This window comes from Salvia miltiorrhiza, chromosome 4 (assembly GCF_028751815.1).
Source record: "Salvia miltiorrhiza cultivar Shanhuang (shh) chromosome 4, IMPLAD_Smil_shh, whole genome shotgun sequence".
NCBI lineage: Eukaryota > Viridiplantae > Streptophyta > Magnoliopsida > Lamiales > Lamiaceae > Salvia > Salvia miltiorrhiza.
Genome location: NC_080390.1, coordinates 56,358,148 through 56,385,108, shown reverse-complemented (window position 1 = coordinate 56,385,108; position 26,961 = coordinate 56,358,148). Strand labels below are relative to the sequence as shown.

Genomic DNA, 26,961 nt, shown 5'->3' with positions numbered 1-26,961 from the left:
TTTGCCTAAATTCAGATACACTCTGGCGGCTAATCCATGGAGTTAAGTGTTCCCCACCAACAGTTTTGCTCCTTTCGGAAAATTAGACACCATAAAGATAAGGGCTTTGGGTGTTGTAAGTCTCCCTCGGGCTCCGGCTCAGGCCAAATATTTCCGGTGAAGAAGCAAGGGTATAGGAAGCAGAGGCGGTGGGTTTTAGCTGTTTCTTCTGCGGTTGACACCTGCTGCAACAACAACGGCAGATTGAATGTGGAAAGAAGCCATAGTTTTGAGGAATTCGAGAACAATAACTATCTCCGGAGGTTGGTTAGAAATGGGGAGCTGGAACAAGGGTTTAAGCATCTGGAGAAGATGGTCTCCCATGGCGACATTCCCGATATCATCCCATGTACCAGTTTGATTCGCGGGTTTTGCAGGAGTGGCAGGACTCAGAAGGCCACGAGGGTTTTGGATATCCTCGAGCAGTCGGGAGCTGTGCCTGATGTTATCACCTACAATGTCTTGATCAGTGGGTACTGTAAGTCCGGGGAGATCAGTAGCGCCTTGAAGGTGTTGGAGCGGATGAGCGTTGCCCCCGATGTCGTCACTTACAACACCATCCTGCGTAGTTTGTGCGACAGTGGCAAGTTGAAGCAGGCCATGGAGGTTCTTGATCAGCAGCTGCGCAAGGAATGCTACCCCGATGTCATAACTTACACCATCCTCATCGAAGCCACCTGCAAGGAAAGTGGCGTCGGTCAGGCTATGAAACTCCTCGATGAAATGAGGAACAAAGGTTGCAAGCCCGATGTAGTCACTTTCAATGTACTCATCAATGGGATTTGCAAGGAAGGGAGACTCGAGGAAGCCATCAACTTCTTGAATAACATGTCTTCTTACGGCTGCCAGCCCAATGTAATCACGCATAACATTATTCTTCGCAGTATGTGCAGCCTAGGCAGGTGGATGGATGCTGAGAAACTGCTAGCTGAGATGCTGAGGAAAGGCTGTGCCCCTAGTGTTGTCACCTTCAATATCTTGATTAATTTCTTATGTAGGAAGGGCCACCTCGGGCGAGCTATTGATATGTTAGAGAAGATGCCTAAATATGGCTGCATCCCCAACTCCCTGAGTTATAATCCATTGCTCCATGGATTCTGTAAAGAGAAAAAGATGGAGAGGGCTATTGAGTATCTTGAGATAATGGTCTCACGTGGTTGTTATCCGGATATTGTGACATACAATACTCTGCTGACTGCTCTGTGCAAGGATGGCAAGGTTGATGTTGCAGTGGAGATACTTAATCAGCTAAGTAGCAAAGGCTGTTCACCTGTTCTCATCACCTACAACACTGTGATTGACGGGCTTGCCAAAATGGGGAAGACTGAGCGCGCTATGCAGTTGTTGTCTGAGATGCGGCAAAGAGGTTTGAAACCTGATATAATCACCTACTCTTCACTTGTAGGAGGGCTTAGCAGAGAAGGGAAGGTTGAGAAAGCTATCAGCTTCTTCAAAGAATTGCAAGGTTTGGGAATCAGACCAAATGCAATCACCTACAACTCCATCATGCTAGGTCTTTGTAAGGCTCGCCAAACAGATCGTGCAATTGACTTCCTCGTGCATATGGTGTCCAAGGGCTGCAAGCCTACTGAGTCTACTTACACCATTCTCATCCAAGGTATAGCTTATCAAGGTTTCACGAATGAGGCTTTAGAGTTGCTGAACGAGCTTTGCTCTCGAGGGGCTGTCAAGAAAACTTCTGCTCAACAGGTGGTGGTCAAGTTCTAGCCTAGCTTAGCCTATATCATACTGTTCATTTTTGGGATGTCTGAGCTGAGTGCTCATCAATGGATTATCATCTTCTTCTTTTTTATGTCTTTTAGTTATTATCTTATGAAGAATTATTGATACGAAATTTGATTCTTTCATTCTGTTTGTGCTATCCATATATATGCTACTGCACTAGAGTTTTTGTTGATCTTGTGCTTCGATTGATTGGTTTCTTGAATTTGTGTAAAAATGCTAATGATGGCTGAAACGTATCTCAATCATTTGATACAAAAATTACTTAGCCAGTCAACAAAGTAAATATGCCGCAGAAGAATTGAATTTGATGGCAATGGTATTACAAAGCTCACAAGGATAAAATAGCTCTAGAAATCAAAACAAATACTCCTAGCAGTGAAGGTGTGGCACAGCTCTTTCCTCCGTTTAAAGAACCCCCTGCACATCAAATATTCAAAGAAGAGAAATAGTTAAAGAGCATATAATCTAGTTTTGCCGTTGTATGTATTTTAGTTACAAATTACCGCAGTCTCTCGTAGCATTGGTGGTTGAAGAGCAAATGCAGGTGAAGCCTTGAGTCTCAACATCAAAGCCACAAGCTCCCCCAGATTTGGCGCAGCGATCGCATCCGAGTTCAGGTAAGCTGTAAGATAGCTTGATTCCATAGAGCCAGTCGAGGGGTCCCACCCCCTCCAATGAATCCACATTGTAGACGCTCGTATAATGCGTGCAGTCAAGTATGTTGATGCTCATGTATTTGACGGTGTCATAGGTGGTGAAGCAGCAGGGCGGCGTGGTGTTGGACAGCATGTGGAAGAGCTTGAAGGAGGTGCAGCTTCCGTAGAGCTCGTCACACGAGTGGCCGGAGAAGTTGAAACACAGGTAGCGGTAGTGGTTGAGGAGGGGAGAGTCGATGGAGCAGTTCATGAGCAGGAATAAAGTGTCGGGCGAGGGAGGGATGGTGGCGGACTGAATGTCGGTCATGAGGAAGTCGTGGTGAGGCTGGAGAATGGAGCAGGTGGACATGGAGGGGTCGAATGTTGAAGAAGATGATGAAGCATAAAGGTAAAATTTTATTGATAACTTGGGAGAAAAACTTAAGCAACAAAAGAGAGATTACAGCTATTTATTAGCAAATGAAAAATGCAGAGAGCGTGAGCTTCTAACGGCACACATGCCAGCTCAGCCAAAAGATGCTAACGGCGTGCATGACAAAAGTTAACGTGCATGTGTTCTAGAAGCATTCTTATTTATATTCTAATACCCCCCCTCAAGATGGAAGGAAGATACTAGTAAAGCCCATCTTGGCCATGATATTATGCAATGCCGGTGCAGGGAGCGCTTTGGTGAAGACGTCTGCTAACTGATGATTGTTCTTGATGTGAATTGGCTTGATCTCTCCAGCTAAGAACTTGTTGCGTACTGTATGGCAGTCTATCTCAATGTGCTTAGTGCGCTCGTGGAAGACGGGGTTGTTGCAGATGTACACCGCAGCATTATTATCACAATAGAGTGGTGTAGCTTTCTGAGGAGAAAACCCAAATTCAGACAAGAGATTACGAACCCAAGTTACTTCACAGCTAGCTTGGGCCATTGCTCGGTATTCGGATTCAGCTGAAGACCGTGATAGAGTAGATTGCTTCTTGGATTTCCATGAAATAAGAGAAGATCCAAGGAAAACAGCAAAACCTGTGACAGAGCGCCTAGTGGTTGGACAAGATGCCCAATCTGCATCAGAAAAAACAGAGAGATCAACGCTTGAGTTCTTGTCAAAAAAGAGCCCATGACCAATGGAACCCTTAAGATATTTCAACACTCTTTCGGCAGCTTCCATATGTCCTGTGCAGGGCTTGGCAAGAAACTGACTGAGAGTGTGGACGGCGAAGGTAATGTCTGGTCGCGTCAAACACAGATATAGCAACCTACCAATCAGCCTTCTATATGAAGTGGATTCTGTCAAGAGAGGGCCTTCGTCTAAAGACAAGTGTTTTCCAGATTCCATGGGGGTAGAAGCAGGACGACAGTTTAAGAGACCTGCATCCTTAAGTAAATCCAACACGTACTTGCGTTGACATAAGTAAATCCCTTTGTTGTTGCGGGCGATCTCAAGACCCAGAAAATAACTAGGTTTACCAAGATCCTTGAACTTGAAATTAGTGCTCAGAAAATTTTTGAGGGAAGTAACCAAACTGTCATCATTGCTTGCGACCAATATATCATCAACATAAACAACTAAACCAAGAAAACGATCTTGATCCTTCATGTAGAAAAAGGAATGATCACAATCCGATTGAGTTAAGCCAAACTTACTGAGAACCTCTGAAAATTTGAGGTACCATTGCCTCGAGGCTTGCTTGAGGCCGTATAAAGATTTCTTTAATTTGCATACAGAACCAGCAGGATACGGCTGCCCCCTTTCATCAAGTAAGCCGGGAGGCAAATCCATGTAAATATCCTCCTCTAGATCACCATAGAGGAAAGCATTATTAATATCTAAATGAGTAAGGGACCAACCGTGGATGGCTGCAAGAGATAGCATAGTTTTGACTGTGACAAGCTTGGCCACCGGAGAGAAAGTGTCAAGAAAATCAACACCCGCTTGTTGAGTGTAACCTTTGGCCACAAGACGAGCCTTATATCTGTCTAAAGAACCATCAGCAAAGAACTTTGTACGAAACACCCATTTACAGCCAATTGTCAGCTTGTCAGGTGGAAGCAAAGTAATAATCCAAGTATGATTGCGAACAAGAGCTTCGAGCTCCGCATGCATGGCCTGCCTCCATTCAGCATACAAAGATGCTTGATGATAGGACGAGGGTTCAGGAATAGAAGAAAGAGAACACACCAATCTATAGTATGGTGAAGATAATCTAGAATAAGAAATGTAATTATGGAGAGGATAAGGAGAAGAAGAGACTTGATTACAGATGTAATCGGATAAGTGAGCTGGAGGTTTGATGACTCGACCAGCTCGAGTAACAGGACGCGGTGAAGAGGGAGGAAGATCTGGAGGATTAGCAGCAGCAGTATCATTGGAAGATGCAGAGGCACCAGAAGAAGAAGTAAGAGGAGGTGTTGACTCTGGAAAGTTAGTATTATCAGTGGGAGCAGGAGGAATAAGACTATCAGTGGGAGTGTGGTCAAGAGGAGGAAAAGTAAATTGTGGAGTAGGAAAAATGGATGGTGATAAGTGTGAAAAAGGAAAAATATGTTCATGGAAGACCACATCTCGGCTAATCTTGACTTGATTAGTGGCAAGATCTAAGACTTTATACCCTTTGTAACCCGGTGGATAGCCCAAGAAAACACATCTAGAAGCCCGAGGGGAGAATTTAGTCCTGTGTCTGTCCAATGTGGAGACAAAACAAAGACAACCGAAGACTTTTAAGTGAGAGTATGTGGGGGATTTCTTGAACAGCATTTCAAAAGGAGTGCTGTGGTTAGGTAGGACAGAAGAAGGTATTCTATTGATTAAGTATGAAGCAGTATGAATACACTCACCCCAATAAGATAAAGGAAGATGAGACTGAAACAAGAGACTTCGAGCTACATTGAGGAGATGTTGATGTTTGCGCTCAACTCGAGCATTTTGTTGAGGGGTGGCTACACAAGAATGATGAACTATTGTTCCATATTGTGTGAACAATTCCCCCAAACTAAATTCGGGTCCATTGTCACATCTAAAGATTTTAACTCTTTTCCCAAAATGTGTGAGGACAGTACTAAAGAATTGAGTGAGCACAGCTTTAGTATCAGATTTGTGCTTCATCAAGAAGGTCCAAACGAACCTAGAGTGATCATCTACTATGGTCAGGAAGTAGGAGTAACCTTGCACAGTGGGAGTTTGATAGGGGCCCCAGATATCACAGTGAATAAGATCAAACACATCAACTGAAATATGCTTAGAATTAGGAAAGGATAATTTCTTTTGCTTTGCTAAAGGGCAAATATCACACAGAGAATGTTTACAATTGGAAAGAGATAAAACTCTTGCTAACATTTGAAGTTTGTTTGAAGAAAGATGACCTAGCCTAGAATGCCACAAGTCGGCAGAAATAACAGCTGACACAGCTGGAAACTTATTGACTGGAGAATGGCTGATTTGGTTGAGTGGAGTTGCTTCTAAAACATAGAGGTTTCCAATGCGGCTACCCTTCCCAATCACAGTCCCCGGTGAAGCTCCCTGTATGGTAAAGGTGTCATGTGTAAAGATTACTGAGCATTGGGAAGAGGCAGTAAGAGCACTGACAGAAAGAAGATTATATGAAAAACTAGGAACACACAGGACAGAAGTTAATGTAAGTGTTGGAGTGAGAGTAATGCTTCCAGTACATGTAACTTTGGCATTACTTCCATTGGGAAGATTGACATGTGTATTATCAGTTTTGACAGAGGAATGGAGGATGGATGCAGAATTACAGACATGATGAGTTGCTCCGGTATCAAGCAACCAAAAAGATGAAGTAAAGGATGAACAAATAAGAGGTTCTAAGGAGATTGTACCACTGAATGGAGGAGAGGTCTGTGCAGCAGCAGAGTTATCTCCTGTCTCTTGTCCACATACTGGAACCGATGCAGATACAGAAGACCCCTGCAGCTGAGACTTGAGATAGGCAACTAGCTGAGCCATATCAGATGATGAAATAGAGCCAATTCCATTCTGTCCAGTTGCATTTTCACCTGCACTTGTTTGATTCACAGATCTAGAATTAGAATCATGAGTAAAACCTTGTGATTTTCCTCTACCTCTACCATATCCTGGAGGATAACCAATGATCTCAAAACACTTATCCACCGTATGATTCGTTTTTCCACAATTGGTGCACAAGAACTTTCCCCTGCCTGGTTTACCTCTAGCATAACCGGCAGCATTTATCAAGGAACCAGAGATATCTCCATTTCCAGAAGTCAAAGGAGTTGGAGTGAAATCTATAGATCGTTGCCTTTCCTCTTGCAATACCAAGGCAAAAATCTTAGATAGTGACGGAAAAGGCGTAGTAGATATAATTTGAGATCGGATCTGAGAGTAGGATGCATTAAGACCTATTAGAAATTGCATCGAGCACTCTTGCATTTGAAACTCATTCCATTTTCGAGAACTGTTGCAGCGACAATTGTCACAAATACACCAACGTACAGGTTGATAATCACGATATTCATCCCAGAGCACACGTAGTTTGGTAAAATAAGCACCAACATCATCAGAACCTTGCTTAAGAGTGAAGAGTTGTTGTTTGAGCTGACAAATTCTGGCTAAGTTACCTTGTGAGAATCGATCCTTGAGATCATTCCATATGTGAGCTGCATCATCGATGTAGATGATGCTTGAGCTGATTTCAGGATTAACCGAATTGCGGAGCCATGAAACCACCATGCTGTTACACCGCATCCATTGAGTGAAAAGCAGATCTGAGTGGTGTGGGCGAGGAAGCGAGCCATCGACGAAGGCGAGCTTATTTTTGGCAATAAGTGCCGTGATCATTGAACGATTCCAGCTTGTATAATTTGCTCCGTTCAGCTGCTGAGTAACCAGTTGGACTCCGGGGCTATCGCTGTTCGGAAGAAAATAAGGATTGGACGGATCGTCATAAGGAGGATTTTTGGCAGGCGTACCAGGCGCCATTGAAGAAGAAGTAAGATCAGCGGAAGACTATTTAGCTCTAGATACCATGTTGAAGAAGATGATGAAGCATAAAGGTAAAATTTTATTGATAACTTGGGAGAAAAACTTAAGCAACAAAAGAGAGATTACAGCTATTTATTAGCAAATGAAAAATGCAGAGAGCGTGAGCTTCTAACGGCACACATGCCAGCTCAGCCAAAAGATGCTAACGGCGTGCATGACAAAAGTTAACGTGCATGTGTTCTAGAAGCATTCTTATTTATATTCTAATATCGAATATCACAAGGTTTTTCTTGTTGTAATCGATGGTTTGGACCTTGTAGCTGCCGGAGGGGGTGAGGAAGAAGAGGCCGGTGGCGGAGCAGTTGAGCATGCGGCGGAATTGGGCGGCGCCGCATCCGTCGTCGATGCCAAAGGGGTAGTTGATGGGGATGTTGTTGCAGAAGTTGCGGCAGAGGGAGGTAGCTGCAGCAGACAAATGTACAAGTATGATCAAGCCTTTCAAAAGCAACATCTTTTCTTTTCTTCCTCGACTTGGACTTCAACTTCTCAACTGATGATAGATTATTTTGTTTGAATTTGGGTGAGGCACTGCTTTTGATACCGCAAATTGCTGGATGCTTTTTTGACTATTTGCACTGCAATGGCAGGACAGTGTTGTTTGAAATTTGAGTGGTTTGTCTTGGACTTTTCATACATAACATCATCATCTGGTTTCTTTGGATTTGTCGGATCCAGGAATGGGCCTAAGTGATACCAGCCCACCTATCCCATTTGATTCAAAAAAATACGACTTTTTCATAGTGATCTTCCTATGCTGCAAAATGTCAGCTATAGCATCTTTAACTAAATATAGACATAACTAATATAGCGTAAAAAATGGAAATGTATGGGCACGGTTGGTTTGATTCGCTATGTTTAAGTGGGAGTGTAGTATAAAACAGGGGGTGGTAGTGGTACAATACAACACAAAGCAAAATCAGCTGTTTCAGTGTACATACATAATAAGGTAATGGCATTATTAGCAAGTCCCTTGTTTTTGGTGTGAATGATGACGATTTGTATTTGTGGATATATAGGTTATATTGCTGAGTGTGTGTAACAATAAAGACAAGATGGTCGAAGGGGGTGCAGTGACGGCTGCGGATAAGACAGAGTTTACAGAATGTTGGAGGACGACATGGAGAACACCTTATATCATGAGGCTGGCCTTGTCTGCCGGCCTTGGGGGTCTGCTCTTCGGTTATGACACAGGTAGAATCTGATTTGGTGTGGCAGTGGAATTCAATTGTCAAGTTTTGATGTAGAAAAACCATATTCGCAGGTGTTATTTCGGGTGCCCTTCTGTATATCCGGGAGGACTTCGAAGAGGTGGATAAGAAGACATGGCTGCAGGAAACCATAGTGAGCATGGCAGTTTTGGGGGCCATCTTCGGAGCAGCATGCGGCGGATGGATGAACGACAGGTGGGGCCGCAGAGTTTCAATCATGGTGGCGGATGTTCTATTCCTGGTGGGTGCGATCGTGATGGCGATTGCACCAGCACCATGGGTGATCATTATCGGTAGAATTCTGGTGGGATTGGGAGTGGGGATGGCTTCCATGACCGCTCCTCTCTACATTTCCGAAGCTTCACCTCACAGAATCAGAGGCGCATTGGTGAGCACAAACGGCTTCCTCATCACGGGAGGCCAGTTCCTCTCCTACCTCATCAACCTCGCCTTCACCCATGCCAAGTCAAACTGGCGCTGGATGCTTGGGGTGGCCGGCGTCCCGGCACTCATTCAGCTACTCCTCATGCTCTCACTCCCTGAATCTCCCAGATGGTTGTACGTCAACGGCAAAGAGAATGAAGCCCGCTCCATCCTCGAGAAGATCTACCCGGCTCACGAAGTGGAGGAGGAGATGGAGGCGCTGCGCACTTCAGTCGAGGAGGAGGAAGAGAACTCGCTAGACGGTGGGATCATGGACAAGCTGAAGAAGGCGTGGGGCAACATCGTGGTGCGAAGGGGGCTGTACGCGGGCATCACCGTGCAGGTGGCTCAGCAGTTCGTCGGCATCAACACGGTCATGTACTACAGCCCCACCATCATCCAGTTCGCCGGCTTCGCCTCCAACAAGACCGCCATGGCCCTGGCCCTCATCACCTCCGGCCTCAACATGATCGGCTCCATAATCAGCATGTGCTTCGTGGATCGCTACGGCCGCAGGAGGCTCATGATCATCTCCATGATCGGCATCATCTCGTGCCTCATCGTGCTCTCCTTCATCTTCTTCGAAGCCGCCTCCATGTCCCCCAAGATCAGCCCCACCGAGACCGCAATCTTCGGGGGAGGCAACGCCACGTGCCCGGCCTACACCAACGCCCCGGACGCGGCCTCTTGGAGCTGCATGCGCTGCCTGTCCAAGGAGGCCTCGTGCGCATTCTGCGGCTCCGCCACCGACAAGCACGAAGCGGGGGCGTGCCTCGTGCTGGATGACGCAGTGAGAAGCACGTGCCGGGAGGCGAAGCGGACATGGTACTCGCAGGGGTGCCCGAGCAAGATCGGATTCCTGGCCGTCATATTCCTAGCTCTCTACATCATTGTCTACTCCCCCGGCATGGGCACGGCGCCGTGGATCGTCAACTCCGAGATATATCCCCTCAAGTACAGAGGCCTCGGCGGAGGGATCGCCGCCGTCTCCAACTGGACCTCCAACCTCATCGTGAGCGAGACCTTCCTCACGCTCACGGAGCATCTCGGCTCCTCGGGTACCTTCCTCCTCTTCGCCTGCTTCTCCGCCGTCGGTCTCATCGCCATATACATGCTTGTGCCGGAGACCAAGGGCATGCAATTCGAGGAGGTCGAGAGGATGCTCAAGAAGGGATTCTCTCCTTTCAAGAAATATCGCGACGAACCACACAAGTCCAAGGAAGCAGTCACCGCCTGATCATCCCAATTCAATCAATAATTAGTATAGCATAGGATGGAAATTCATCACTATCTTCTATTTCTCTTTGCTCTAATAATTTCTTCCCATCCATTCATTTCATCCATTACTATAGTAAAAGTTTGAGTTTTGTCATTCATTTGGATTGCTAAACTGATAATCACTACTGTACGTATTTTAATTTGGGAATTTTATTTAGGGATAATTGCGTGAAAATACACAAATTTTGCCAAAAATTCATATTTGATGCGAAATTAGGATTTTACATTTTAATACACCAACTTTCGTTGTTGTCCAAATTTGACACGACTTAATTCTTAAAAATTCAAAAAACAACTCATTTTTGTAAATAATTATACAAAGACCCACTTATGTTATTATTTGAGACATTTAAACCAAAACAAGATATTTCCTTATGATGTTTTCTTTTAATCTTTGATCCGCGCCTAAAATGGTTTAGAAGAAAACATCATAAGGAAATATCTTATTTTGGTTTAAATATCCCAAATTATAACATAAGTGGGTCTTTGTATAATTATTTACAAAAAATGGTTGTTTTTTGAATTTTTAAGAATTAAGTCGTGTCAAATTTGGACAACAACGAAAGTTGGTGTATTAAAATGTAAAATCCTAACTTCGCGTCAAATATGAATTTTTGGCAAAATTTGTGTATTTAGATGCAATTTTCCCTTTTATTTACTTCTATATCTATCCTTGTACTATATATAACTTCGAAATAAAATCTATATATATATAAAAGCTCAACCACTTACATAAAAAAAATTAATTTGAATAGTGAGTGTGGATTAGTGAGTATTTTTAAATTGAATAGTGCCGAATTTTATACTCCCTCCGTCCCAATAAATGTAGCCACATTTCCATTTTGGTTTGTCCCACTAAAAGTGGTCACTTCCTTAAAATGGAAATATTTACTTTAATTAAATCTAATTAATTAATCTAATTAAAATATGTAATTAAACCTAAACCCTAATTAAATAAACTCACACCCACCCAAAAAACCCTCACAATTCACCCTCAGCGTCGCCCCACCACCCCCACCCCTGACCCCCGCCGCCCACCCTCTGACCCCCCGCTGGCCCGCCGCCTGACCCCCGCTGCCCACCCTCTGACCCCCCGCCGGCCGCCGCCTGACCCCCGCTGCCGGCCTCTGCTCTCTCCTTCTCGCCATCCCCATGTTTTTTCTCTCTCTCTCTCTCTCTCTTCACCATGCTCTGTTCCTCCCGTCCACCACTTCCCACCACCGTTGACGGCGGCGCCTCCACCCCCACGCCCTTCTCCACCATGGGAAACTGCAATTTGGGTGTCTGATTTTCAAGATATTCGTTTGCAATTTGGGTGTCTGATTTTCATTTTCGATTAGGGTGTATGATTTTGGGTGTTTGATTTGGGTGTCTGATTTTGGAAGGTCGTTGTTGTCGCCGTTCGGTTTCAGGTGGCGGCTCCTTCGCTGCCGACGTTAGTTGTCAGTCGGGGGAGAGATTCGGAGGGAGAGAGAGTCGGGTCGATGGAGGTCGCGATTTGGGGATCTAGGGTTCTGGCGAGGATAGAGGGCCGCGAGGCGGTGGCTGCAGTCACCGGGGGACAGAGGGAGACAAGGAGGTGAGTTCTTGTGTGTGTGTTCTAGCGGTCGACGGAGGTAGCCGGAGAGGCGGCAACTTCGCCGAGAAGTAGGGAGGCGGCGACAGCACTCTTCGCCGTTGCGAAGGAGGAAGTTGGAGGCGGTGGCTTCACCGGAGAAGAAGGTGATTGTGTGGAGATTACGCCTTTGTCGGAGAAGAAGGTCGCTGGAAAAGGAGATTGCCGGAGAAGAAGGTGAATGGTCGCCGGAAAAGGAGGTTGCCGGAGAAGAAGGTGAATGGCAGCCAACAGTCATCCCCTCATCTCTTAATTAACTCATTAACTCACTCAATTAAAACATAACAATGAATTTCTTAATCTCCGTGCCGAAAATAAAGTGGCCACATTTATTGGGACGGAGAGAGTAGTATTTATTTAGCTTGAATTTGTGTTTAGTTATCTAAGTGAGAGAAATAAATTAATTTATTTTATCTTTATTTAAATTAAAGAGGTGGAAAGTTATTATGAGATAAATAATTTGACCTTGTTTTTATATATTTAAATTGAAGTGGTTTGATCTTATAGTGTCATTTACAATCTAATTGGTCATTTTAAAATTTTATAGTGTCATTTTCAATCTTATAGTGTCATTTACAATCTTATAATGTCAAATACAGGAAGTGTCATTTATATTTCTGAATAATGTCAATTATACACAGTGTAATTTACAATGTTACAGTGTCATTTATACGCAGTCATTTGTATAACAGAATATTATCAATTACAGGTAGTGTCATTTGTATAACCGAATATTATCATTTACACTATTTGAGTCAGGATGCGGGTCAGAATTTGGGTACGGGTCAACCCGGGTGTACGGTACACCCCGAGTGGGGTCTACCCCAAGAGTATATAGATATAGATTTCTTTTTAGTGTCCTTTTTCACCCTTCTTTTGTAGATTGTTTAATTTCTTTTTGTTTCTTCTTTTTAATAAAAATGAATTTTAAATGAGAAATGGAGTGAGTTAGTCAATAAAATTACACCTTCAAGTATGTGAGAAGTCAGCCGCGACCCAGACGACCGCGCAAGGAGTGAGAATAGAAGGCGGCAATCCCAGACAACGGCGATCGGAGTGAGAAAAGAGGGCTGCTAACCGAAATGCAGCACACCCACTCAACGAGAACTCAGCAGAAGCAACGGCGATTTGGTGCGTGAGTGTGAAGGGTTTCAGCGTTGGGCTAAGAAGCGTGAACACGTTTGCGAAAAAGAGGCTAGGGGTTTAAACGTATTTTTTACAAGTCAAACGTATTATGACCGTATTCTAAACGTATTTTAATTTAATAAAAATACGTATTCTACCAATAAAAAAAATATGTATTCTACCAATAAAGAAATATGTATTTGGTCAGTTGTTGACAAGTTCCCTCTACGATGCTAGCGAAGTAGAAAAGCATTGTCTCAAAATAGCTATTATAGAAATAGCCAAATAGGGATGAAGAGGCTTATTTGCCGTAATTTGTATTTGGTCAGCTGTTGACAAGTTCTATGATGCCAACGGAGTAGAAAAGCATTGCCTCATGAAGAGCAAGTTAGCTATTACAGAAGTAGAAAAGAAAAAAAAAGCAGATGAGTATGTCTACTCTTTCGTTCTCTGTATCACCTAAAAGGCAGGGAACAAAAGAGGTGATTCCGAAAACCTTTTCAATATTGAATCTTTTTCGATGCTTCCCCCAACCACCATTCTCTTCAACCGAACCTTCATCACCTAAAAGACAAGGAACAGAGGAGATTCCAAAAACCTTTTTCGATGCTTACCCTAACCACCGGCACAGGAAGCTTCCGGTCGAAGAAGACTCCCCCAACCACCGTCACCGGCCCCAGGTCGTCGGAGATAAGCTTTTCAAAGAAAACCCAGGTGAAGGATGTTTTGTGCCGATCGGAGAGCTACATCGGTTTGGTGCAGAGACAAACGAGAAGCCACCTTAAGGAGAATGTGTAAATTGGTTAAAAGTGGTAGGGATTGCACTTTTTTAAGGGTTAAATTTTTCTACTTTCGGAAACAGGCCAGGACGACCCAAAATGACCACTTATAGTGGGATGACCCAAAATGGAATACAAGCCACTTTCAATAAACTGAAAAATGGAGGAGACACAACCGTGACAATGTCTAAGCAGTTGTAGTAGCTGCAGCAGACTCAACATGAGATCCTGTATAAGTTTAATGTGCTTCAATGATTTTACTGATTTTAATTTTTTTTAAATTACAAACGGGTCAGGGTATGGGTAGGGTACAAGTCGGATGTATGGTACACTCGGGTGTACACAAGATTTTGTGTAATTATTGTAAGACTGTGACGCAAGGTTTTTTCTTCACATGACTTTGCTTCATTTAGGGGGTGTATTCGTTTAGGATTTTAATAGATTTTTAAAATCTAGAGATTTTAAAAATCTACAGATTTCACACAGATTCTTCATGTATTTTGGAATTCTAAATAGATTTTGAACAGATTTTGTAGGGATTTTAACAAGAATTTGGTGTGATTTTTACTGACTTGAAATCTGCCATCCCAGCGCTCGTTGGGACAGCTCCCAGCGACCGCTGGCCTCAAGTGATATAAATACCAAATCAATGTTAATGCTCATCGTTTACCTTATTTTGCTTTTCTTAATACTTGTTTTTCTCAACTTCTACCAGAATTTATCAACTTATTACATTCGCAATCAGTAATTGATGTGGTGGAATATGTACTAAGCACAATCAGATGTGTAGTTCAATTTGACAAGACTTTTAACTTAAAGAGTTAATTAAGACATCCTCAATCTAACTTCTCCTTCCTCCTCTCACTGCATTTGGGCGACGACGACGGCGACGGAGACGGTGGCGCCGGCGGTCGCCGTCCTACCAGCCGCCTGAAATCATCCCCAAATCAAACTTCATCGGCGATGGCAGAACAAATCCACAAAAATCAGCAAATCAGCAGAAATCATCCCCAATCGACAAACAAATCAGCAGAAATCATCAGAAATCATCCCCAATCGACAAATCATCCCCAATTCGACAAATCATCCCCAATCGACAAACAAATCAGCAGAAATCATCCCCAAAAATGAGGGGGGGTTTTGAGCAAAATCAATTCGACAAAAAATCAGCATAAATCATACCCAATCGACAAAAAAATCAACACAATTCAGAATGGGAAGAAGAAGACCGGCGCGACTCGCCGGATTTTCAGAGTTTGAGGCATCGACGCAAACGGCCCCGCAGACCACCCTGAGACCCCCAAATCACGAACCCCAAACCAGACCCCCAAATCAAGACCACCAAACCACCACCACCACCGCCGACCGCCCTTAGATCTAGGCGGCCACGTCGCCGGCCGCCCTCAGATTTGTGCGTGTGTGTGCGTTCAACGATACTTTCGAGGTGTGTGAGCGCAACGAGAGAGAGGAGAGAGCAGAGAGGAGTTAGGGGGAGGTCGGGGACGGCGGCGGCCGGCGCTGCTGCCGTTCGCCGAGAGAAGAAGAAAAGCGGGAGGGGCGGGGGCAGGGGCGGCGATGTTTATTTGAGTAGTGTTTAGGTTTAGTTGGAAGCTTTAATTAGATTGATTAATATGACTTAATTAAAGTAAATATTTCCATTTTAGGAAAGTGACCACTTTTAGTGGGACAAACCAAAATGGAAAGGTGGCCACTTTTATTGGGACGGAGGGAGTAAATCTTTTTCCTACTAAACGCAATGAGATGTGGTTGAATATGTATTGATAAACGCAAACTATTTATAAAGCTTTTTATGGGCCCAACGACCGCTGGGTGCCAGCGATCGCTGGCTTCTTCGAGCCGCGGCCGTTGGAACCCAACCGCCACTGAAATTTGAAGATTTTCGAAATCTCGTGGTCTGAGGTGGGATTTGTTCATGTGTTTTTTTTGAATGAAATTAATTAAAATCAGTCCAATTTAAAATTCATAGATTTTTAAATATCTCTAAATTTTCATAGATTTTTAAAAGTCTGAAATGAATACCTCTGAATTTTTATAGATTTTTAAAAGTATTGAACGAATACCTTTAGATTTTCATAGACTTTTAAAAGTTTTGAACGAATACACTCTTAATCTTGTTTTTTATGTATAAAAGGTTGGATATTTTTGTATCGTTTTGATAGTTTTACCTAGTTTAAGAGGGTTTTTTTTTTTTTTTTTTTTTTTAAGTAAATCTAGTTTAAGAGTTAAAAAATAGTAAAAGGAAAAAAGAATAGGAAAGGGAATTGTCCTGAAAATGTGGAAGCTCCCATGTGTATGACTATGGTGCACCGTTCGAACCTTCTGCACTATTTACTTCTTTGCAAAGGAAAAAGAAAACATTTTTCATCAACTCCGACCTTCTCTCTTCACTAGACGTTCTATTCTAATCGGAGAAAGGAATGGCCCTAGAAGCCGCAGACGTTGCCACCCCTCCTCAATTGGCTCTCGCCGACACCGACGTCAACTGGGACAGGTTCTCTTTTACTCCTGATTTTGGTTCATATTTGTCTATAATGTCACTCCATTTCCCCCCTTTCATTATCGTTTCCTCATTCTTTTTTCTTTTTTACTTCCGGTGATCATTGTTCTGGGTGTGTTAGGTTCTCTGTTTAGCCAAAACAGAAGGGCCTTGTGATTTTTTACTTCATTCCTTTTGGTTTTCTTTTACGCAATATGACTTCATTGATTATTTTGTTTGTTTTTTTAAAGTGCAGTTGCATACTTGCATAGAGTTGATTAAAATTGCAATAACTCTAATTAGAGAGGATTAGACGGCTTGATTCTTGATTCTCTGGATATAGGTAGCATGATTCTTCTTCCTTAGCGAATTTGAGTGTGATAGCTTAGGGCATTCTGCTACTTTTGCAATGATCGGAGGACATTGTCTAGTAAGTACTAAGTAGTCGGTGCTTGTCGCTGTATTGTTGTAATGGCAAACTACTGTAATAGCTGGAAGAATGCCAGGGTGGTGAAAATGGATAATTCTGGCATCAGTATTGCTCAGAAAAAAAAAAAGAAAAAAAAAAAAGAAGAGGGGGGGCTAGCTTTTGTTCATGTACAGGATCATCCATTCTGTTCTGATAGGCTTAATTGATTGCGCGAGGAGATTCGCAATAACTACTTCAACCAATGCTTCAAGATCACCGAACTTATATCATGATATTCTTGAAACTCAAAAGTAGCAATATTTATTCTGCCTTTCCTTCCTGTCCATTTAGTCTGTTCTATGGACAAGTGTTCCTGAATGGGTAGTTTCTTGTTGTGTCTGTATCATTTGCCATTGTTCTTGTATGTTATTGTTTGATGCATATGCTTGCTAAGTGATGATTCGAAGAAGTTAATATCTTACTCCTGAAATTTGACTGTGTGGCTGATTTGCATGTTCTGTAACATAGGCTGGATAAGACAAGGTTTCACGTGATCGGGGCTATTCTATTTACAATTCAGTCAGCCTTAATACACCCTACAGCGGTTGTGAAGACAAGAATGCAAGTAGCTGGATCTGATATCTCTAAGGTGAATGGGCTATCTGTTTTCAGACACATTATCAGGAGTGATGGTATTCCTGGTATTTTCAGAGGCTTTGGCACATCAGCCATTGGATCGTTGCCAGGTCGAGTGTTGGCTTTAACTTCACTTGAAATGTCAAAGGATATGACCCTGAAATACACAAAAGGCCTGGATATGCCAGAAGCAACAAGAATTGGTATTGCAAATGGAGTTGCAGGAATGGTTTCCAATTTAGTTTCCTGTGTATACTTTGTACCCTTGGATGTGGTGGGTATTCTAAATCTTCCATATCCCTGAGTTAATGTTGCAATATTATTTTAGAATGCTTTCAGTTTCCCAAACAAATATTATGTTTTCAACTATCACTGTCAATAGGCTGTAATTTCTTAGTTTTCATCACATTCTTCGTAGAGTGGAGTAACTTCACATATTTTTGGCATGGTGATGGTGTTCTGATGAGGTGGAACTTCTCTAATGAATTTCCAGCCACCTGCTCCTTTCTAATAATTATTTTGGTTTTCATAGAGTACAAGGCTATTAAATTTGTTCATGATCCAAACGTTTATGTTATTTGCTTCGTTTGCAGGTCTGTCAGAGGTTAATGGTTCAAGGGGTTCCAGGGACTACAATTTGCAATGGTCCATCTGATGTTGTACGCAAAGTGATAAGAGCTGAAGGATTTCGTGGCTTATATAGAGGTTTTGGACTAACAGCTACATACCAAACTCCTGCATCGGCTCTTTGGTGGGGTTCTTATGGTTCTGCCCAACACATGATTTGGAGGTAATTTAAGAACTATATTCTGATAGACTTTTCTTATTTGATTGATGACTGATGAGTTATGCTTCTTTTGACGACATATAGGAGTCTGGGCTACAGTGATGATATGGAAAAGAAACCATCACATGTAGAATTGGTTACTGTCCAAGCCACAGCCGGCATGGTAGCTGGTGCTTGTTCTTCAATGATTACGACTCCTATAGACACTGTCAAGACGAGACTACAGGTGATCCAATTACTCTTTGTGTCCCGCTGTGTCAACTGTTTTTGGATTGCCATTAATCTCTGTTCCGATTTATAGGTAATTGATAATTATGGTGTAGGAAGGCCTTCAATAATGAAGACTGTGAAGACCCTTCTTAAAGAGGACGGATGGATAGGCTTCTACCGAGGATTTGGCCCTCGGTTTCTCAACATGTCTTTCTATGGAACCACAATGATTGTGACATACGAGCTTATAAGTATGATAACTTGTTTATATTAAGATAATTGGAGTTATATTAGTAGAAGCTGGTACTGATCCTCCTACCTTGTCTATTCGCAGAGAGATTGTCAGTGAAGCAAGCTTGATAAGGCCGTCGTCGTCTCATTATTTTGCCACTTAGTAGAGAATCTGGTGGCTAATTTTGGTTTCTCTTGGAAAGTATCTCTTGTGTGACTGATTAATTCTTTACTTAGTCATAGTTGGGTAGCGCTTCCCTTTTTATTCTTTTTTAGCTAACCCTGTATACTTCTCTATGTAAAAAGCTTGTTTCTCAGTAGTTAGTGACTGATAATTACATTTAGTGGCGAAGCTTTGTAACTTTTTGAGACAACCCACGCATAATATTTATTACTAATCTCTTCTTTCAGTTTTTTCTGCAGCAGTATAAGTGGCATCTGTATAATGTTTAGTAGTAAAGTGTTTAGACAAGCATTTCTTTTTTCTTACGTTTATAAAAGTTCAAAGACAAGTTGGATTGCACCACCAAGATAGAAGCTTTTTAACAACCCAAGTATTTTTATAGTAATAAGAAAATAAAATTAATATTTTTCCTATTAAAAAAAGAAGAAGAACCATGGCAAATAATATTAAAACTGACTAATTTGATCGCACGGACAAACACCAAGAATTTAGCTCAGAAGACAGATTTGCAATTACAGACACCCAAAATCAAAGACTTCACACTGTAGTTGGGTTCAAGATTCAATTTCGGATTATCGGCGTTATTTCGGTTTCTCAACCACTCTACCTGTGCTGCTGCTGAGGAGGGAGCAATTCCTTCTTTACCAAAGCTCAAGCTTTAAGCGGACAGATCGCAGCTTTGCTTGCGCAGACTATGAACTACTGCAAGTAAGGAATAGTTTCTGACCTCCATTTTTCTACTCCATGTTTGTTTTTCTAAGCTATTCAGCTATTCTAATGGTGGAAGTTAAAATTTTATTTGAAGTAATTGGTGGTGATATCGAGCTAGTTTAGGCGAGCAGCAAGTATTATGTAGAAGAAAAATTAGGGGATGAAGAAGTGGACTGGGGGCGTGCTCATAGTAGCCCTTGCTCTGATTTTGTTTCTCAGCTACACTTTGATTGGCAAATCTGAATCTTCCAAGAAACAGTCTGCATACGATTTTTTCAATCCACAGCCACCCAAAGAGGAAGATCCAGATCTCAATGCCAATGCCGATGCCAATGCCAATGGCGGCAGTGAGTCAAGTGAAACGCTGCACACAATCACTAGGCCTAAACCCCAGTTGAGATATCTTCAAGAATTGGAGGATCTGTATAGTTTAAGTAAAAACTTGAGCCGAGAAGACCCCTCTGCATTGCTTGCGTGGGGCCAAATGAAGTTCTTGTTTCCAAGATCGGATGCATTGCCCGAAACCGATCAAGGCATTAAAGAGGCTCTAGTAATGTGTAGAGATTTGCTTGTCATGGTCGAGGAGGACAAAGCTGCCAAGCTTGGGAATGCCAGCATGGCCAGAAGCTGTCCCAGTTTTGTAAGTGCTACATTGTCAAAGAATGAGAGTTTGCTGGAGATCCCTTGTGGCCTCGTTGAGGACTCTTCGGTTACTGTGATTGGGATACCTGATACTCGCCAAGATAGTTTCCAGATTGAATTGATAGGCTCACCAATTGAGGAGGGGCTAAAGCCTCCAATTCTGCTGCACTACAATGTTGTGCTACCTGGTGAGAACTTGACAAAAGAGCCTGTTATTAGTTCAAAATTCATGGATCCAAGAATCTGGGTGGGGCAAGCCGGAGAGATGCCCGGATCATGCTCCACCCCGTCCTCTTCAAGGTACTATTCAGTATGATTGTTAAATGAAAAGCCAAACTACATGGCATAATCTATTGAATTCTTGAATATATAATCCTAGCTTGTTTGGTGAGGATGGAACTAGTGAATGGCTAGAAATCATTTGGATAGCTTGTTTCTATAGAATTGTTTTTAACTTTTCGACATGACTTCCCTTCTCACCTTCTAACCTGCATGCTTCAGTTGATGGACTGGTTAAGTGCAATACACAAATTATTAGGAAAACTGCAGATGAAAGTGCAAATACGACTCATCCAACAAACAGAAAATTAGCTAATGTTTCTGAAGGGAGTACCCACTGTAAGCTCTGCCTTCCAGTTTGTTGAAGGTAACCCCTTCATTGCTACATTTTGGGCCGGTGTCGAGGGTTTTCACACGACAGTAAATGGAAGGCATGAAACATCGTTTGCGTATAGAGAGGTGAATTAGTTTACTTTCCCTTTGTCTATAAATATAGAAGTTAGTTTCCCAAGGTTGAAATAAAACTTTTAGCAATTTGCAGAGACTTGAACCTTGGTTGGTCAATAGAGTTGATGTGAAAGGTAGCTTGACTACCATTTCGATCATAGCAAAAGGACTGCCTGCTAGTGAAGATGTGGATTTAGTTGGTGATGCTCAACAGCTGAAAGCTGCACCACTTTCTGATAAACGGCCGCTTCTACTGCTTATTGGGGTATTCTCATCAGGGAATAACTTTGAGAGGCGTATGGCTCTAAGGAGGACTTGGATGCAATATGATGGTGTGCGTTCAGGGAAGGTGGCTGTTCGTTTCTTCATTGGACTTGTAAGTGAGTCACTACAGCTCTTCGATCTCGTTCCACTAGATCAATGCTTGTTAATTTGAAGTTGAATGTCTTTATAATGTTGTAGCACAAGAACAAAGAAGTGAACTTGAAGGTGTGGAGAGAAGGTGAAGTGTATGGAGATATCCAGTTGATGCCAGTTTGTCGATTACTACAGCCTGCTTACTTACAAAACCATTGCTATTTGCATCCTGGGGGTATGCATGTATGTATAGTTTTCGTTGAGTTACTAGTGCATGTATATTTACATTTTTCTTTTGGTGATTATACAGAGTGAAATAGTGTCAGCTAGATTCATTATGAAAATGGACGATGATGCATTTGTGAGGATCGATGAAGTTGTATCGAGGCTGGAGGGGAGGACGGGGAAGGGGTTTGTGTACGGACGTATATCTTTTGATTCAGCTCCCAACAGGGACAAGGACAACAAATGGTTCATAAGCGAAGAGGAGTGGCGGCATTCCTCGTATCCTCCTTGGGCGCATGGTCCCGGTTACATAGTATCCCACGACGTTGCTAAATTTATAGTTGCAGGCCACCGGGACAGGGATCTCATGGTACGTATGTATGTGTATATATGCATGAGTTGTGGTGAATGGTGATATGATGTTTTGTTTTTGGCAGCTGTTTAAGCTGGAAGACGTGGCTGTGGGGATATGGATTCAGCAATATGAAAGCAAAGGGCAGAAAATAGAGTATGTGAACGATGATAGATTCAACAATGAGGGATGCGAATCCGACTACATTCTTGCTCATTACCAGAATCCTAGGATGATGTTGTGCCTCTGGGACAACCTCCTTAAACTTCATAAACCTCAATGCTGCGAATAATTTCTTTCTATCTACATGCGTTTCATTTCCATTTGCAAATATATTTGTATTTTCCTTTTACCACTAGGCCAAGACCAAGTCACAAACAATTTTTATACTTAAAAAATAAATATGAATTACTAAAATTAACAAAAAGTGTATAAACTAAGAGAGTGTTAGCTAGCCAAGAACAAACACACGCATCTGATTGGGAAAAATGGCGATGGCGAGTTTGGGCAGGCGAAGAGCGACAACCTTGTTGTATTCATCCTCCAACCACAAATTCTCGTCCATTCTGGCCAGGGGATTCGCCTCCGGATCCGATGAGAACGACGTCGTCGTCATTGGTGGCGGCCCCGGTGGTTACGTGGCGGCTATCAAGGCGGCGCAGCTGGGCCTCAAGACCACCTGTATCGAGAAACGTGGCACCCTCGGCGGTACCTGCCTTAACGTTGGCTGCATCCCTTCTAAGGTCATATATATTTTGTGTTGATCGCAGATCCTCTCCATTTTTATCCCTCTTCGTGCTCTGTCATGAATATCCGTTAATTAGTCATCCTAGGATATGAAATTGGTATGTCCTTTGCATGGTAATCTTCTGAATGAAAGCACTATACATCATTATTTGCTATATAGGTCGTTTTTGTGAATCAGAATATTACCTCATTTGTCATAGGCAATAGAACTTGGTAGTGTGCTTTTGGTTTTCCATCTTAACTTTGATGAGGTAGGTAAGAAATGTGCAATGTGCACTTGAACTAACTTATGATGTTGTCCCTTTCCAAGGCATGAATTGATTTGCCCGTCATTTATCATGTTTCCTCTGCAGGCCTTGCTGCATTCTTCCCATCTGTATCATGAAGCAAAGCATTCATTTGGCCATCATGGTATCAAGGTTGGTTCGGTGGAGGTGGATGTAGCAGCGATGCTGGCCCAAAAAGATAACGCCGTGGGTAACTTGACTAAAGGCATCGAGGGTCTCTTCAAGAAGAACAAAGTAAACTACGTGAAGGGATATGGCAAGTTCCTATCCCCTTCTGAAGTATCTGTAGAGACCCCAGATGGTGGCAACACAACTGTGAAAGGAAAGCATATTATAATAGCCACTGGTTCTGATGTAAAAACCCTCCCCGGGATCACCATAGACGAAGAGAGGATTGTGTCATCTACTGGTGCTTTAGCATTGAAGGAGGTTCCCAAGAAACTCGTAGTGATAGGGGCTGGCTACATTGGTCTGGAAATGGGTTCTGTTTGGGGTCGGCTGGGGTCGGAGGTCACTGTTGTTGAATTTGCCGCAGACATTGTTCCAAGCATGGATGGCGAAATCCGGAAACAATTCCAACGAGTCCTTGAAAAGCAGAAGATGAAATTCATGCTTAAAACTAAGGTGGTGTCTGTTGACACCACGGGAAGTGGTGTGAAGTTGATCCTTGAACCAGCAGGCGGTGGCGAGCAGACCATGCTCGAGGCTGACGTTGTTCTTGTTTCTGCTGGAAGAGTGCCATTTACTGCAGGACTGGAGCTGGAGAAGATAGGGGTCGAAACTGACAAGGGGGGTCGCGTGCTTGTGAATGAGCGGTTTGGCACAAACGTGGGAGGTGTGTATGCAATCGGGGATGTGATCCCGGGGCCTATGTTGGCTCACAAGGCGGAAGAAGATGGCGTAGCGTGTGTGGAGTACATTGCGGGCAAGGAAGGGCACGTGGACTACGAGCTAGTGCCAGGGGTCGTGAGGTTGCAGCGGTGGGGAAAACGGAGGAGCAAGTGAAGGCCCTCGGAGTTGAGTATGGCGTGGGGAAGTTCCCTTTGGTGGCGAACAGCAGAGCCAAGGCGATGGACGATGCAGAGGGGCTGGTGAAGATAGTGGCGGAGAAGGAGAGCGACAGGATCTTGGGAGTGCACATAATGCAGGTGAGCTCATTCATGAAGCTGCTTTGGGCATGCAATATGGAGCTTCGAGTGAAGACATTGCCAGAACATGCCATGCTCATCCTACTGTCAGCGAGGCTGTTAAGGAGGCCGCCATGGCCACTTATCACAAACCCATTCACATTTGATCTTCTTCTTCTAGTTTGTGTAATAAGAAATATTCCATGATTGTTTTATTTTGACAATATAAAAGGTATTAAACTGAGGTCCTTGTAAATGTGTGGCTACTCGCTTCATGATGTTGGGATGGGGCCTACTATTGCTAGGAATAGGATTATGAAATTATCAAATTGCATACTATATAAAGATAGATTTATGGCAAACACACGCTTCTAGTTGTAGTCATAGTGGGGATTGAAAGTTAAAACATGTGGCTGCTGTTTGAGTTTGTGGTAAATTAATTATCAATGGCTTTCACAAAGTGTGCAGTTAACGTAGCATATTGAATTAGTTAATCTAGCCGCAATACATATCGTTATGAAAGAGGATAGCGCGTGGCGTCGGATACTTTTCCTATTACCACTAGGGTTAAGTTTCTCTTCTCCCCTAATTCAAATATCAACCCAACTCTCTCTCTCTCTCTCTCTCATCTTCCTCTTTCCTCAATCAACAAACAATCCACAATAAAACGAACAATCTCTCTCCAATTCTCCTACAAACAACCGGAAGCAAGCCCAGAGCCGTAAGAATTTTGTTAGGATCGCTGCGCGCTTTAGGATTGTAATCAATTATGGTGGCAGAAGCGGAGTTTGTATGTCATCCAACCGTCGCCTTTCAATGCATTCGCGTTCCCCCGCCTAATCTTCAATCGGATTTCTTCGACATGTCGCAGCCCGATACCGCTGCGCCTATTCCCGTCGACCTCTCTCGTCGTGAATCGGTTCGTTTAATCTTGCCCGTGATTTCATTTCTCTTTTAGCTGGAATTCTTCTTCTTAATTTCATATGCCTGCTATTCGTTATTTCATATGCCTGATTCGTTATTTCATATGCTATTTCTTGGGACGACAATTCGCTTACGAAATTCATTATTTTGTTGTATTATTCCGGGAGTTTTGTTTCTCTGTTCCCTGTTTCGATGGTGAGGTCAGGGGAGGTACGGTTGTTGCAATTTGCGTGTGAATCAATATTCCCTTCTCATCAAGATAATATTTTCGCCGGATTTCGCGTTGGGCTTTTCTCGGTGCTTGTATCTATATGTTGGCTGCTTGGGACTGGATCTTTGTTTCTTTTTGTGGCAAATTAGGGTTTCCCACAGTTATTGGTTGTGGCAAATTAGGTTTTCCCATATGGTTTGATGTTTATGCTAGCTGGAACTGTAATTTTGCTATTTCCGCCTTGATTACTACATTGAATATATATATATATATATATATATGGTTCTGATCTAATCTTTTAAAGAAATTTGATTGGGTTTTTGGTTGCCCTACTTGATTGCTAACCTTGACATGATTTGCCTTGCATATCCACTAAAATAGTTTGTGCTTATCTCTTTTTGGCCTGATATGCTTTTATAATCTAATCCTAATAGCATCTCTTTTCTTTCATCAGGCGCTGAGCTGCTCAACTAGTTTACAAATTACCAAAGCATCTGAGACTTCGACCAGAAAGTTTGTTCCAAGAATTCGATCGGGCAGCCACACTGATATTGGACCTCGTAGTTCCAATGAGGATGAGCACATCAGGATTGATGACCTATGCAGCCACTTGGGCTCCCTCTACAGCTGGTCAGAACCGAGCTCCTTTTATGCTGTGTTTGATGGTCATGGTGGACCAGGGGCTGCAGCTTTCATGAAGAACAATACTATGAAATTTTTCTTTGAGGATGCTGAATTGCCTCAAACATCTGATGTTGAAGAAACCTTCTTGCAAGCGTTTGAGACTTGTCATCGAAGATCATATTTACAGGCGGATCAAGCCTTGGCTGATGATCCTCAATGTTGATTCATATTGTGGAACAACAGCACTTACCGTTCTGGTTCATGGAAGAAATCTACTCATAGCAAATGCTGGCGACTGTCCGTGCTGTCCTCTGTAGGAAAGGAGGTGCAGTCCAGCTATCACAAGATCACAGACCTTCTTGTCAAGTGGAGAAAGAGAGGGTGGAGGATTTGGGTGGTTCAATTGAATATGGATACCTAAATGGTGAGCTTGCGGTCACACGAGCTCTTGGCGATTGGTATATGAAACTCCCAGTTGGATCTGCTTCACCTCTCACTGCCGAGCCTGAATTTCAGTTGACTAAGCTGACTGAGGACGATGAGTTCTTGATAATTGCATGCGATGGTATTTGGGATGTTATGTCGAACCAGGAGGCAGTTAGCCTAGTACAGCAAGAGCTGAGGTACCACAACGACCCAGAACAATGTGCTAGAGAGCTCACCAATCAAGCGTTAATGCAAGATACAGGTGACAACGTCACAGCCATCGTGGTTTGTTTCTCCTCTTCTGAGCGTCAAGATACAGTTTCCTGTCAAAAGCCGAGATTGAGATTCTGCATGTCTGAAGAAGCAAGGGCCAAGTTGAGGAAGTTCATAGAAGACAATTGAACGAAAACCGGCGGGCGAGAGCTGCAGCTGCTTGAGCTAGCTATATACTATATTCTTTGTGAAGATAATCATACATATTAAATGATTATTTTTCTTCTGTTTTGAGGTTGCTTCAGAAAGCAGTGAGAAAAAGCAACCTTGTATTGGTGGCAGTAGTCATGAGTGAATCTAAATATTATTGAATTTGAACAATTTTGGTCGCTTAGGTTCTTGTATTCAATTTTTTGGCTACTATATCAATGAATGTGGTTCTCGCCCAGTGTTTTGTATCAGTATATTTTATTTGTCTTGTTATTTCAGATGAAGCTGAAGTATTGTTGCCTAGGTGCAGTGCTGATAAAATTTCAATGGCTGCTCTTTCGATCCCA

The 26,961-nt window shown here is 42.9% G+C and overlaps 7 protein-coding genes across 9 annotated transcripts; 6 read left to right on the top strand and 1 right to left on the bottom strand.

Moving 5' to 3' along the window:
- Nucleotides 1-36: 36 nt before the first annotated feature.
- LOC131021065 (pentatricopeptide repeat-containing protein At1g09900) lies at nt 37-1,907 on the top strand. The gene has a single exon (XM_057950144.1). It carries the CDS (start codon nt 37-39, stop codon nt 1,765-1,767), a length of 1,731 nt encoding a protein of 576 aa, XP_057806127.1. The 3' UTR covers nt 1,768-1,907.
- Nucleotides 1,908-2,055: 148 nt separating this feature from the next.
- Nucleotides 2,056-8,168, bottom strand: LOC131021069 (uncharacterized). Its single transcript, XM_057950149.1, has 3 exons — nt 7,666-8,168; nt 2,289-2,803; nt 2,056-2,202 (listed from the first exon to the last, which is right to left on the bottom strand). Exons 1-3 carry the CDS (start codon nt 7,899-7,901, stop codon nt 2,114-2,116), a joined length of 840 nt encoding a protein of 279 aa, XP_057806132.1. The 5' UTR covers nt 7,902-8,168; the 3' UTR covers nt 2,056-2,113.
- Nucleotides 8,169-8,252: 84 nt separating this feature from the next.
- On the top strand, nt 8,253-10,457 carry LOC131021064 (inositol transporter 4-like). Its single transcript, XM_057950143.1, has 3 exons — nt 8,253-8,396; nt 8,467-8,641; nt 8,712-10,457. Exons 2-3 carry the CDS (start codon nt 8,503-8,505, stop codon nt 10,316-10,318), a joined length of 1,746 nt encoding a protein of 581 aa, XP_057806126.1. The 5' UTR covers nt 8,253-8,396; nt 8,467-8,502; the 3' UTR covers nt 10,319-10,457.
- A 5,690-nt stretch (nt 10,458-16,147) lies between these two features.
- On the top strand, nt 16,148-19,058 carry LOC131021062 (uncharacterized). 3 transcript variants are annotated; one of them, XM_057950140.1, is made up of 6 exons: nt 16,148-16,390; nt 17,313-17,694; nt 18,014-18,210; nt 18,292-18,433; nt 18,509-18,668; nt 18,752-19,058. In XM_057950140.1, exons 1-6 carry the CDS (start codon nt 16,317-16,319, stop codon nt 18,775-18,777), a joined length of 981 nt encoding a protein of 326 aa, XP_057806123.1. In that variant the 5' UTR covers nt 16,148-16,316; the 3' UTR covers nt 18,778-19,058. The 3 variants fall into 3 exon arrangements, 1 of the variants encoding a protein (XP_057806123.1); XR_009100829.1 differs by having other exon boundaries at nt 16,159-16,390; nt 18,535-18,668; XR_009100830.1 differs by having other exon boundaries at nt 16,159-16,390; nt 18,531-18,668; nt 18,752-18,766.
- Nucleotides 19,059-19,238: 180 nt separating this feature from the next.
- On the top strand, nt 19,239-22,197 carry LOC131021058 (hydroxyproline O-galactosyltransferase GALT3-like). The gene is given in 10 exon segments (XM_057950137.1): nt 19,239-19,540; nt 19,638-20,399; nt 20,401-20,485; nt 20,687-20,802; nt 20,804-20,923; nt 21,006-21,287; nt 21,374-21,445; nt 21,447-21,503; nt 21,579-21,863; nt 21,931-22,197. Coding segments are annotated over 9 exon segments (1,920 nt in total). The 5' UTR covers nt 19,239-19,540; nt 19,638-19,703; the 3' UTR covers nt 22,138-22,197.
- Nucleotides 22,198-22,333: 136 nt separating this feature from the next.
- LOC131021059 (leghemoglobin reductase-like) lies at nt 22,334-24,368 on the top strand. The gene is given in 4 exon segments (XM_057950138.1): nt 22,334-22,588; nt 22,946-23,843; nt 23,846-24,016; nt 24,019-24,368. Coding segments are annotated over 4 exon segments (1,479 nt in total). The 3' UTR covers nt 24,174-24,368.
- A 128-nt stretch (nt 24,369-24,496) lies between these two features.
- LOC131021061 (probable protein phosphatase 2C 47) lies at nt 24,497-26,785 on the top strand. Its single transcript, XM_057950139.1, is given in 4 exon segments — nt 24,497-24,925; nt 25,596-25,976; nt 25,978-26,064; nt 26,066-26,785. Coding segments are annotated over 4 exon segments (1,146 nt in total). The 5' UTR covers nt 24,497-24,775; the 3' UTR covers nt 26,594-26,785.
- Nucleotides 26,786-26,961: the final 176 nt, after the last annotated feature.